General features: G+C 41.1%; 2 protein-coding genes across 8 annotated transcripts in view; one reads left to right on the forward strand and one right to left on the reverse strand.

Annotated features, from left to right (window-relative positions):
* Positions 1-13,704, reverse strand: part of LOC133545415 (gastrula zinc finger protein XlCGF52.1-like) — a 229,945-nt gene that overhangs the window by 195,858 nt on the left and 20,383 nt on the right. The window lies entirely within an intron of this gene.
* The window catches only part of LOC133545398 (gastrula zinc finger protein XlCGF28.1-like), a 43,899-nt gene that overhangs the window by 4,365 nt on the left and 25,830 nt on the right, over positions 1-13,704 (forward strand). Inside the window, exons 3-5 of one of the 7 annotated variants that reach the window (XM_061890947.1) lie at positions 7,915-8,133; positions 8,370-8,461; positions 11,509-11,556. The exons of 1 other annotated variant lie outside the window; for it this stretch is intronic. In XM_061890947.1, coding sequence (XP_061746931.1) covers positions 7,915-8,133; positions 8,370-8,389 — 239 coding nt within the window. In that variant the 3' untranslated portion in view covers positions 8,390-8,461; positions 11,509-11,556. 5 more of the 7 variants (XM_061890946.1, XM_061890941.1, XM_061890944.1 and 2 more) reach the window with 5 other exon arrangements.

Raw genomic sequence — 13,704 nt, forward strand, 5'->3', positions numbered from 1 at the left:
GATGTAGCTGGCCACACCACATCCAAACGCTCCCTCTCCGCAGATTCTCACTCACTGGGACTGGCTCGCCATCATACTCAAGTCCAGCTTGGAACTAGACTTCAGGATCACACAAAAAAACAATCTGCACATAGCAGTACAGAATGTAATCAATTAGAATACTCTTTCTACTCTTAGTTGTCTTCCATATGGTACCATATTAACTTAAATTTTAAATCAATAAACACAGTTATTCATTTCAACCATTTAGTTATGGACGTATGAATACTGGTGTGTTCACACTGTACTCCATATAAGTCTGTAAGACTTTAACAGCAGCATCAAATCATGAAAACTATAGTAGCTTCACTTCTTACTTAAGAATTCAATGAATGAAATGAGATACATCCATTTAAGGATTTTTACCTTTATATCTTTAAATTATGAACCGTGAAATATCACTTTTGAAACCATCACAAAATAAAATAAATGATTATTTAACTGAAATCACATTTTGGTCATCATGTATTATAATGCTTATCATTTTAAATGCATCAATAATAAATGAAATGTATCAACAGTTCCCCTTTAAGCAGCATTTGAATAAATGCAGCTCCTCTGCTCACTGCATGAGGTTGAACACAGTAACATTAAATAAAGCTCTCTTTTACACAAAACGAAAATACAATAGTTATCCAACTGCAACATGCTAACATGTCACAAGGCATTCTTTGAAGACATCATATTACTCCAATTGGTTTTGTACATCTTAACTCTGTGTCTCGTTATCATACGCTCCTCCATAGCATTAACAGGGTGGCTAGGCTAACAGGCTTGCTAACAGCAATGTACTGTAGGCCTCACTCACAAATTAACACTTACTGGAGTTCTCAGCAGCACAAAGCACAGCAATCCAACTCCCACTGGAACCCGGCTGTCTTATGCTGCTTTTCCAACACTCGGTCACAGAAGTAACAAGTATTTTAACTTATTAACTTTGTCTTTGAAACACAATGATATGACTCATGTCTTCACTCTGTGACGTTCAGTGAAGAAGTGACTGGAATAACAAAGGCGCGTGCGACCTCTACTGGCCACCGTGTGAATAACGTGGTGTGTGCATGTATCATTAGTTTAACCCGGCAGTGAACACATGACTTTGACACATCATTAGTTTTAACATTTTAAGTGACCAAAGTGACTTTGGCACACCATAAATTAGAAATTAATAATAAGAGAATATATTAGTGACACTATATTTCCATATGGGTTACACAAGCCCAGTCAGCAACTTGCTGGTCGAAGGTTATGTACAGCTGAAACGATTTGTTGGAGCTTGGATTGCGGTCCGAGCAGGCTATTTCGGTGGATTTTACGAGCCGATGCAACATCCGGGAGGAGCTAGCACGTAGCCCTGGAGCTCCATGGCTACCGTGCCCGGCGAGGCGGAGGCGAAGACGCCTTGGCCGATGGGGCGGCGTGTTAGCCAGACTAAAAATTAACCCAAACACACCAGCGATACCAAGTCTATTCCTGGCTAATACGAGATCGCTCGCTCCTCATGGTGAAGAGGACAAGATGGACAAGGTGAGGCTCCATGTAGCACAAAACACTGTGATGGACAGCTGCGCCCTATTGTTTCCGGAAACCTGGCTAACGTACTCAATCCCAGACGCTAGCATGGAGCTAACCGGTCACACAGCACACAGACAGGACAGAAACGCAGAGTCTACCGGCAAGCGGCGTGGAGGTGGATTGCTAACCTACCTAAACAACAACTGGACTTCAGATTCAAAGGTAGTAAACAGCCACCGTTCCCAAGATCTGGAATATATTACAGTTAAATGCCGACCCTTCCATCTAGCCAGGGAGCACTCTGCTGTCCTGATCACAAACGTGTATATAGCTCTCGATGCTAACGCTAGCACGGCGCTAGCTCTGCTGCACGATACAATCAGTGCACAACAGAAAAAATATCCCAACGCAGTCCACATCATAGCGGGGGACTTTAATAATGTCGACCTGAAAAAGGTGCTCCCCAAACTTCACCAGCATGTAAAGTGTGCTACAAGGGGAGCTAACACACTGGACAAAGTCTATTCCAACATAAAAAATGGATATAGAGCCAAAGAACTTCCCCAATTTGGCAAGTCTGACCAAATGTCCCTGCTCATATTACCAGTTTACATACCAATAAGGAGAAGTGCTCCTATCACAACCGAAACGATCAAAACATGGCCGGAGGGAACCATGGAACAGCTGCAGGACTGCTTTGAAACAACAAACTGGTCAGTTTTTGAAAACTCAGACTTGGAGCAGTACACAGAAGCAGTCCTGGGGTACATCAAACACTGCATAGACACTGTCACAGTGGACAAGCGCATCCGGGTCTACCCCAACAGGAAGCCCTGGATGACAAAAATAGTCCAGGGTTTACTCAAAGAGTAAGTGCCTTCAAAGTGCAGGACCAGGCACTCTACAGTGCTGCCAGAGCCAACCTGAAGAGAGGTATCAGAGAGGCAAAAGCCGAGCACAGGAGGAAAATGAAAGACTACCTGCAGAGCAACAACACCAAGGAGGTATTGAAAGGAATACAACATATGACCAACTTCAGACCCAGTAACCCTTCGGCTGACGGCGACGACCCTCGAGCGGGGGTTTTAAATAGCTTCTTCGCCCGATTGAGAGAAAAACACCTGCAGCCGTCACAACACCCCCACCTAACACCCACAGCAGCTGCACCCTTATACTGGAGGAGCATGAGGTGAGACGCACGCTGAGGGCAGTGAACCCGAGGAAGGCTACGGGCCCAGATGGGGTACCGGTACAGGTACTGAGGTACTGTGCAGACCAGCTGGCCGGATTATTTACTAAGATCTTCACCCAGTCCCTCTTTTAGGCCGTCATCCCATCATGCCTGAAGACCTCCACAATAATCCTGGTGCCGAACAAGAACTCCGTCAGCTGCCTGAATGACTACCGTCCAGTTGCACTTACATCTATAGCCATGAAGTGCTTCGAGAAGCTGGTACGGACCCATATTACCTCAGTCCTCCCTCCCGAGCTCGACCCACACCAGTTTGCCTACAGAGCCAACAGGCCCACAGAGGACGCCATCGCCACAGCCCTACACTCCTCCGTGGGTCACCTTGAGACAGGGGGGGAGCTACGTGCGGCTGATTTTTGTGGATTATAGTTTGGCATTTAACACCATTATACCCGATAGACTGGTGTCCAAACTGTCAGACCTGGGTCTATCGAACTCCATCTGCATGTAGATTAAGGATTTCTTATCCAGCCGCCCCCGTAGGGTGCAGTTGGGTCGCCACATGTCATCGAGCCTGTACCTCAGCACCGGCTCTCCACAAGGCTGCGTGCTGAGCCCCCTTCTCTACTCCCTGTACACATACGACTGCACACCTGCCCACTCCAGCAACTCCATCGTCAAATGTGCGGATGACACCACCGTAGTGGGGCTCATCTCGGAGGGAGACGAGGCTGCATATCGGGACGAGGTGGAGAAGCTGTCAGATTGGTGCATAGTCAACAACCTGGCCCAGAACACCTCCAAGACCAAGGAGCTGGTCATAGACTTCAGGAAGAATAAAACGGACATCATGCCCATGATCATCAGCGGTGACAGCGTGGAGAGGGTCTCCGGCTTCCGCTTCCTGGGAGTCCACCTGGCCAACGACCTATTTCAGAGCACCAACACCACGGCTACCATCAAGAAGGCACACCAAAGACTGCACTGTCTGAGAATACTCAGGAACAGCCACCTCTCTCAGGAACTGCTGGTGTCCTTCTACCGGTGCTCCATTGAGAGCATCCTGACCTACTGCGTCTGCGTGTGGTTCAGCAGCTGCACGGCCGCAGAGAGAACGGCGCTCCAGAGGGTCATAAAGACAGCCCAGAAGATCATCGGATGCCCCCTCCCCTCCCTGGCTGACCTGTACAGCTCCCGCTGTCTCAGGAAAGCACAGAGCATCCTGAAAGACCCATTCCACCCCGCTGGGCACTGCCACTTAGAACTGCTACCCTCGGGCAGACACTATAGGGTGCTAAAAGCTGGCACAAATAGACTAAAAAACAGATTTTACCCAAGAGCCATATGAGCATTAAAGGCCTACTGAAATGAGATTTTCTTATTTAAACGGGGATAGCAGGTCCATTCTATGTGTCATACTTGATCATTTTGCGATATTGCCATATTTTTGCTGAAAGGATTTAGTAGAGAACATCGACGATAAAGTTCGCAACTTTTGGTCGCTAATAAAAAAGCCGTGCCTGTACCGGAAGTAGCAGACGATGTGTGCTTGACGTCACGGGTTGTGGAGCTCCCCACATCCGCACATTGTTTACAATCATGGCTACCAGCAGCGAGAGCGATTCGGACCGAGAAAGCGACGATTTCCCCATTAATTTGAGCGAGGATGAAAGATTCGTGGATGAGGAAAGTGAGAGTGAAGGACTAGGGGGGGAAAAAAACTAGACGGCAGAGCGATTCAGATGTGTTTAGACAAATTTACTAGGATAATTCTGGAAAATCCCTTATCTGCTTATTGTGTTACTAGTGTTTTAGTGAGATTATATGGTCGTACCTGTACAACCTGAACGTCGGAGGGGTATGGCCACGGGTGTGGAGGCCGCCAGTGTCTCAGACGGAAGCCACGTTTCTCGACGAGGCGAAGGCAGCCAGTGGGGCCGGGCTGAGATTTTCTTTTTTTCCCCTCCTCCACGGTGGAAGCATCCGACGGTCGGGGGCGGCCGGTGGGAGGAGGCAAGAGAGTCCTCAGCTGCCTCTTCGACAGGTACAGAACGAACAACGCAAACTCTCCGCTCATGTCTACAGTAAGAGACAACTTATTACCACCATTTTCTCACCGAAACCTGCCGGTTGACATCTGGTAGGGAACCTAGTTCGCTTGACCGCTCTGTTCCATAGTAAAGCTTCACCGTCATCTTTGGGGAATGCAAACAAGGAAACCAGGAAACACCGGCTGTGTTTGTGTTGCTAAAAGCGGCCGCAATACACTGCTTCCCACCTACATCTTTCTTCTTTGACGTCTCCATTATTAATTGAACAAATTGCAAAAGATTTAGCAACACAGATGTCCATAATACTGTAGAATTATGCGATGAAAAGAGACAACTTATAGCTGTGAATGGTGCGGGACCAAAATGTCCTCTACAATGCGTGACGTCACGCGCACGCGTCATCATACCCCGATGTTTTAGCATGATATTTCCGCGCAAAATTTAAAATTGCAATTTAGTAAACTAAACCGGCCGTATTGGCATGTTTTACAATGTTAAGATTTCATCATTGATGTATAAACTATCAAACTGCGTGGTTGGTAGTACTGGGTTTCAGTAGGCCTTTAAACAGGCACTAAGTGAGCACAATGTGTCCATCATGTCCTCATGTCTCATGTCTTTTTATTTTTATTTTTTTCAGACTATAATGTGCAATAATGTTATATGTGTATGCGTATATATATGCATATGTACATGTATGCATATAAGCATATGTATGGATATTATATATATATGTGTGTGTGTGTATATATATTATTTTTTATCTTTTTTTACTATTTATATCACCTAATTGTATATGCACCTGGGGATCTGCTCCAATTTTGTTGTTTTTTGAACCTGTTCACTGCAATAATGACAATAAAACTCTATTCTATTCTAAGAATCAGTGATTATTACATTTTAACAGAAGTGTAGATAGCACATGTTAAAACAGAACATAAACAGATATTACCAGTAAATGAACAATTGGATTAATAATCAATTTTCTACCTCTTGTCCTTAATAATTTTGACAAAATAATAGAATATAAATGACACAATATGTTACTGCATATGTCAGCAGACTAAATTATTTGCCTTTGTTTGCTTACTTACTACTAAAAGAGAAGTTGTCCAGTGTGTTGACTATTTTATTTAAGGACAAACTTGCAATAAGAAACATATGTTTAATGTAACCTCAGATCTTTTTGTTTAAATAAAGCCAATAATGCAGTTTTTTGTGGTCACTTTTATTTAGAAAAAGATCGAAATACATTTTGGTACAGATCCCGGTACCAAAATATTGGTATCGGGACAACATTAGTAAGAACAGACTCTGTCGGTTGATTCTTAAACTACATTTAGTAGTCATTTTTTCACTGGAGAGATTAGTCTCTAGGATGCAGCCAAAATAGGTAATCACATTTTTGTTTGTTATAATATTGTCACCCACTTTGACTGTGAAGTTATCTACTTTTCTGAGGTTAGGAATTGACCCAAACACATGTGTACTTGCAAGCACCAAGGTGAGTCTTAATTTGGCAGTTTGTCATTGAAAGCCTTGCTAGCCTAGGTCTTGAGGATTGTAGCTTTGCTTGTTTTGTGGCCGTCAGCCTCGGTTCTATGTGTTACGAACTGGTCAGAGACGGGAGGCAAGTTTGAATAACAAAAATGAATACATTTAATGAGTCCAAAAAGTGTAACGAAAAGCGATGGGGTACAAGTGCACACCATGAATACTAAATGGAACAGGTTCCTTAGTGGTCAGCAGGGGAAAAACTAGGGCGCTCGAGGCAGAGGGTAAAGTTTTTACTGCCTCAAGGAGGCTAGGAAATAAACACAACAACGTTAGGAAATACAGGATTAAGGAAAATCAACGTACCAGGACTGACGAGGCGAAGCAGGCGCATGCACGTAGGAGGTGCAGGATAAATTAACGGACATGACCAGCTGTGGGTGACTGAGCTTAAATACTCCTTGGTAGAACTAGGCTGCAGGTGTGCCTTAGTGTCCGCGCCTCACTGGAGACTAACGAGTTGAGGGAATAAATCACAACAAAAGAGAAGGCAGGGAAATAAAAACATAACACAGAAAATCTTGTAATGATCACTTAAGCTGCACACTTGTGGTGTTCTTTAACTGATCAGAAGTAACAACGAGGTCTATGAAGGTTTAAAAGGACTCACTCACCATGGTAGTTTGCTTAATGAGCTAAGTGAGGCAATGTTGGTGGCACAGCTTAGTGAAGGTTTTAAAAATAGATGCATTCTTTTAGGACATATCTGTGTTCCAGTCCCCAAGAAGATGTAAACCTGTATCAACATGTTTACACAAAACTCACACAGTCACCGAATACATTTTATGCTGTAATCAAATAGTCACCAAATACATTTTATACTGTAATCAAATCTAATTAGTTATAATTTTACTTCCTCATTCTGACGTACATGCAACGATAAGTGAAAGTAAACATGTATGTTCAATAACCAAAGTGTCAACACTTGATTTATTAAAAGAACAAAAAGGTGACTGACTTTCTTTCAGCGTGTCGTAGATGGTCTCCAATTCCTAAAGTGGATTTGTTGATGGAGATACTCCATAAAACAGCACATAGTAAAACATGTTTTTGGTAAATTTTCTTTTTGACCCAGCTAACAAAATGACCACAAAAAAGCATTTTGCATGATGACAATAACATATTATTTAAGTGATTTAGGAATTTGATTTTTTTATTTCCATGATATTGAAGTTATGGTAATGACTAAGTCATTACAAGATTGTGGTTGATTTCAGAAATAAAGTTTAGGTGTTATAGACCGTATACACATTAACATATTTACACACTTTACATCTGTGAGTGTAAAGTTAAGAATGCTTCAATCAATGTTGCCTCGTACTTATAAAAAACTTTTGAAATTGCGCCCCATTAAATTTCCAAGTCGGTTTTTGTACTCACTGTACCACTTTTGAATACATTTTCGGAAAAAAGGAGGAATTTCCCGTGTTTTTATTGGTTGTTTTGCCGTACACGCTTTTAACACAACACACGGAATAACACAAATAATGTCATTGTGTTAACAGTGTCAGTCCAAAACTATTTCTATTCTCTCTTTATCTTATTTACTTATTTACCCAACAGACATCCAGCAGCCCCCTCACATTAAAGAGGAAGAGGAGGATCCAAAGCCCCCCCACATTAAAGAGGAAGAGGAGGAAGTGTGGATCACTCAGGAGGAAGAGTGTCTTCTAGGGCAGGAGGAGGCTGATCTCAGCAAGTTTCCACTGACTGTTGTCTTTGTGAAGACTGAAGAGCATGAAGACAAACCACCTGAGTCCTCACAGCTTCATCACAGTCCAAGTAAGCACAACATCCACATATCATTTTATTCTCAGGGAATTCAATCCATCACAACTGGACTCTTCACTGCACCTTCATTTTTAAGACCAACCCTGCCGAGGTGCTAATTGAAGTTTAACAGTGAGATACAGAGATGAGACAGTAAAATACAAGTCAAATGTACTTGTAACAAATGTAACAAACAGGATGTTTTTTGTTTTTCTTCTTCGCTCCTTCGCCATGTGTCCTGCTGTGAGGTTCACTCCACTGTCACTGACTTGGCCAGGTTTCTTGGACAGTCCACGTCGTAACCTCGGAGCACGGCCAGGTGGAAAGCGAGCAGCTGCAAGTAGGCTTCACCACTTCATGCTCATAGACTTTAAGTCTTAAAGGAGAACATTATCACAATTTCAAAAGGGTTAAAAACAATAAAAATCAATTCCCAGTGGCTTGTTGTATTTTTTTTAAGTTTTTTTCAAAATTTTACCAGTCTCGGAATATCCCTAAATAAAGCTTTAAAGTGCCTTATTTTCGCTATCTTCGAAACCACTATCCATTTCCCTGTGACGTCACACAGTGCTGCCAATGTAAACAAACAACGGCGAATACCACAGCAAGATATAGCGACATTAGCTCGGATTCAGACTCGGATTTCAGCGGCTTAAGCGATTCAACAGATTACGCCTGTATTGAAACAGATGGTTGGAGTATGAAAGTATTGAAGAAGAAACTGAAGCTATTGAGCGAATAGCTATTGACGCTATTCATAGCCATAGCATGGCCGAATAGCTGCGTTAGCATCGCCGGTAAAATGTGCGGACCAAACAATCAGGACTTTCGCATCTCGTGACACTGGAGCAACTTATATCCTTCGATTGGAAAGTGTTTTTTTCGCATTACATGTGGGTGGAAGGAAACATAATATAGTTGCAAAATGCATCTGCAGGTTATCCATACATCTCTGTGCCATGTCTGCTTTAGCACCGCCGGTAAATAGCATGTTAGCGTCGATTAGCGTAGCATGTTAGCATCGATTAGCTGGCAGTCAACATCAACAAAACTCACCTTTGTGATTTCGTTGAATTTATCGTTGCAAATGCATCTGCAGGTTATCCATACATCTCTGTGCCATGTCTGTCATCACCGGTAAAATGTGGCGACACTACAGCACATTCAATGGGGGTCTGGCGGCAGACACTTTCGCATCTTCGGTGCAACTTGAATCCCTCTCTGTTAGTGTTGTTACACCCTCCGACAACACACCGACGAGGCATGATGTCTCCAAAGTTCCAAAAAATAGTCGAAAAAACGGAAAATAACAGAGCTGAGACCCGGTGTTTGTAATGTGTTGAAAATGAAAATGGCGGCTGTAATACCTCGGAGACGTCACGTTCTGACGTTATCGCAAAAAGAGCGATAAACAGAAAGGCGTTTAATTCGCCAAAATTCACCCATTTAGAGTTTGGAAATCGGTTAAAAAAATATATGGTCTTTTTTCTGCACCATTAAGGTATATATTGACGCTTACATAGGTCTGGTGATAATGTTCCCCTTTAAATCTAATCATTTGAATTTAGAGGGGAACTGCACTCTTTTGGGGAATTTTTTTATCGTTCGCAATCTTTATAAAAGACATGACAATGGATATATATATATATATATATATATATATATGTATATATATATGTATATATATATATATATATATATATATATATATATATATATTTATTTTTTTTTGTCACATTCTAACTTATAAATGTAAATAAAAGTCCACTTGCAAAGGAGCCAATGGGAGGTCTTCTATAACCATCCAAAAAACGCCAACAATGCTCCATTTGCATTTTGTGGCTTGAATACCAACCAAATATTAGTGATATTGTTATTATAAGTGCTAACACAGACAAACTATTTATAGTTTGTGTGTCTATGTTGACATCACCGGCTGGTGAGCTCCTTCATCTCCTCGGTGCTGGTGAAAGATTATTCCAGATCATGAACCGTGCCTCTCACCTGGATAGTAGAAGGATGAGGACGTACTCTTGACAAGTTTAGACTTTGACCTTCTTTTATTGTCATTCAAATTTGAACTTTACAGTACAAATATAAGAACGGAATGTTTTTGCATTAGTTCATGGTAGTGCAGGATAAAAGGGCAAAAAGGTGCAGGTATAAATAAATAGATTACTGTTCAGATAGATGTATTGCACTGCACTTTGGTACCGTTTGACAGCCAATTTAGAACGACACGAAAAAACACTTGGCTTCGCCCCCCCTTTTGCGTGCGACGATTATGAATCATTCTTTATCTAAAACGGGAAGATAGCCAGATTCTATTTGTCTGTGTCATGGCGACAGCAGACCTTGTTCAGTAAGTGATGTCTCATTGTATTTGTTGGCTATCAGAAAGTCTGCAGTGTGTAATATTCAGTGATGTTGTTTAAAAAAAAAGCGAACGTTGTGATGGGTTTTTAAATTAATGCGCTAATGAGCAAAAATGCGTTAATAATTGAGGTGTTTGGATGTGTTTTAAGTTCTTTTTAGGCAGAATAGTGTGACTCTAGTAGCCTCTATTGTAAGCAGATTTTAATCGCATTTATTTACTATTTACTACTACACTCATTCAAAATCTTTGTTGTGGCTACTTGCAATTCTCCACCACACGTTTTCCAGTGTGCAGTAGTGTTTGCGACACTCTCTTTCATGTAGGCGATGGAACTACCGTATTTTCTGGACCATAGGGCGCACCAGATTTTAAGGCGCACTGCCAATGAATGTTCTATTTTTTTAATCTTTTTTCATATATGGCGCACGGATAGGGCGCATTAAAGGATTTTTTTTTTCTAAATGTAAAACACTTCCTTGTGGTCTACATAACATGTGATGGTGGTTCTTTGGTCAAAATGTTGCATAAGTTAAAGTTAAAGTACCAATGATTGTCACACAAACACTCGGTGTGGGGAAATTTGACCCATCCCCTTGTTCACCCCCTGGGAGGTGAGGGGAGCAAGTCGCTTTCTGACAGTCACTTCAGGATGCGCCGTTTTGTGGGCGGTCTTATTTACGCGGCTCACCTTCGACAGTGTCTTCTCCACGTCATCTTTGTTGTAACCGTGTAGCGTGTGAATGGTGTGTGAATGGGTAAATGTGGAAGTAGTGTCAAAGTGGAAGAAGTGTCAATGAGCAATGACCAGCATCTACTCATTTGTGGCTCACTAGTGCAACAACAATGCCGGAAATGTGTCTCATGAAAAACCGTCCGACCGGAACTCTTTGATAATTAAAGTGTTTGTTTTCAGTCCAATTCATATAATAACTTGTTTTGTTAAGTTCATGTGAACTTACTGACTGAATCTGGACATTTCTCAAGCATGTTTGTCATTTTGTGTCCTGCAGACGTCTGTGAAGAACAACTTCTGCCTGAAAAAAAGGAGTGTAGCCTCAGGATGGTGAAGGAGGATCCATCAACGAGGAAGACCAGTTGCCACGGACCCTCTGGCGTCTCCTTTTCCTCTTTGACACAGACCCTTCCCTGTAAAAAGGAAGAAGAAGTTTCACTGACCCCCCACATTAAAGATGAAGAGGACGAACACCGCATCCGTCAGGAGGGAGATTATATTGAAGGACTGGTGGAGTTCCCAGTGACTGGTGTCCCTGTGAAGAGTGAAAATGATAAGGTCAAAGGTGAAAGTGAGGAAAAGAGAGAGGCGGAGCCTCCAAGCAGCAGCTCAACACAACACATGACAACAGAAGCTGATGGAGACCACTGTGGAGGATCACAAGCAGACAAGCTCTTAGCTCCACTATCAGATAGTGAGGACACAACGTCACACTCTTCTGACAGAGATGACGAATATTCTAAAGATGATAAGACATGTCACACTGACAACACTCACTTCAAATGTTCTCACTGTGACAAAACTTTTAAATACCATTGTGATCTGAAAAGACACATGAGAATACACACTGGAGAAAAACCTTTTTCCTGTTCAATCTGTGGTAAAGGTTTCGAACGAAGTCACAATTTGAAAGTACACATGAGAACACACACTGGTGAAAAACCTTTTTCTTGTTCAATCTGTGGTAAAGGTTTTGCACACAGTTCATGTTTGGTAAAACACAGAAGATTACACACTGGTGAAAAAAACTTTTCGTGTTCAATCTGTAGCTTATCTTTTACAACGAAGGGACATTTGAAAGTGCACATGGGATCACACACAGGTGAAATACCTTTTTCCTGTTCAATCTGTAGTAAAGGCTTTGTGGATAGTCACCCTTTGAAAGTACACATGAGAACACACACTGGTGAAAAACCTTTTGTCTGTTCAATCTGTGGTAAAGCATTTGTACAAAGTTACCATTTGAAAAGACACATGAGAATACACACTGGTGAAAAACCTTGTTCATGTTCAATCTGTGGCCTATTTTTTACAAGGAAGGAACATTTAAAAGTACACATGAGAATACACACTGGTGAAAAACCTTGTTCATGTTCAATCTGTGGCTTATCTTTTACAAGGAAGGAACATTTGAAAGTACACATGACAACACACACTGGTGAAAAACGTTTTATCTGTTCAATCTGTGGTAAAGGCTTTGCAAAAAGTCAGAATTTGAAAGTACACATGAGAACACACACTGGTAAAAAACCTTTTTCGTGTTCAATCTGTGGCTTATCTTTTACAAATATGGGACATTTGAAAGTACACATAAAAATGCACATTAGTTAACACACTTTTTCCTGTTGAATCTATGGTAAAGGTTTTACAAACTGCAGGATTTGGAAAACTGTAAAGACTTTAATTTTGACTTTCTAACATCAGCACATACAAAATGTGTGACTTTTTTTGTAACAAACTTTTTAACAACTTTTTGATATGCTTCTACATTTATAGATTATAGATTTTATATTGGTGCTTTTTTCAGTCAAGTACATGCATTGATATGCAACATTGTGTACTTTTATTAAAAAAATCAACAGAACAATTTGACTGAAAGGGTGAGAGTAAACAGTACAAGACATATTTTACATACAATACACATTTCAGACTTATTCATAATAGTGTTTTCTATAGGTGTTTGAAATATTGAAGTATTACTTATTATTTGTAATTATTAATGATCCCATTAGCACCTTTTTATGATATAGAAATGTACTGCTTCACATTTGAAACATCTTCTGTACCACTTCTGGAAGCTTATTATTAACTTTATACATCATTTGAACAGTTGTCTTTTATACAAATGTGTGTGTAACTTTGTGTAACTACAAATGTGTTACTTTATGAATCATTTGTTGGGTCTCTATACCATTTTATTAATTATCTTTATTACTTTCTTTTGTAATATGATGATCGTGTTGTAATTGTTTTATATGTATGTCCCAAGACCTTTATGTAATAAAAAAAAATGTGAGAGAAATTGGCTGAATTGTTTTAGAAACTTACATTTGTGGATAATAAAAAATCCCGATGGCCTCAATAAATAAACAGGAAGTCCCAGAGAGTACATTAGCCTGCATGATATGCTTTGATACACAATCCACAAAATTATTTATTCTAGTCTTTAATTGTTTGTTCTTCTCTTCAACTA

This window comes from Nerophis ophidion, linkage group LG28 (assembly GCF_033978795.1).
Source record: "Nerophis ophidion isolate RoL-2023_Sa linkage group LG28, RoL_Noph_v1.0, whole genome shotgun sequence".
Lineage (NCBI taxonomy): Eukaryota > Metazoa > Chordata > Actinopteri > Syngnathiformes > Syngnathidae > Nerophis > Nerophis ophidion.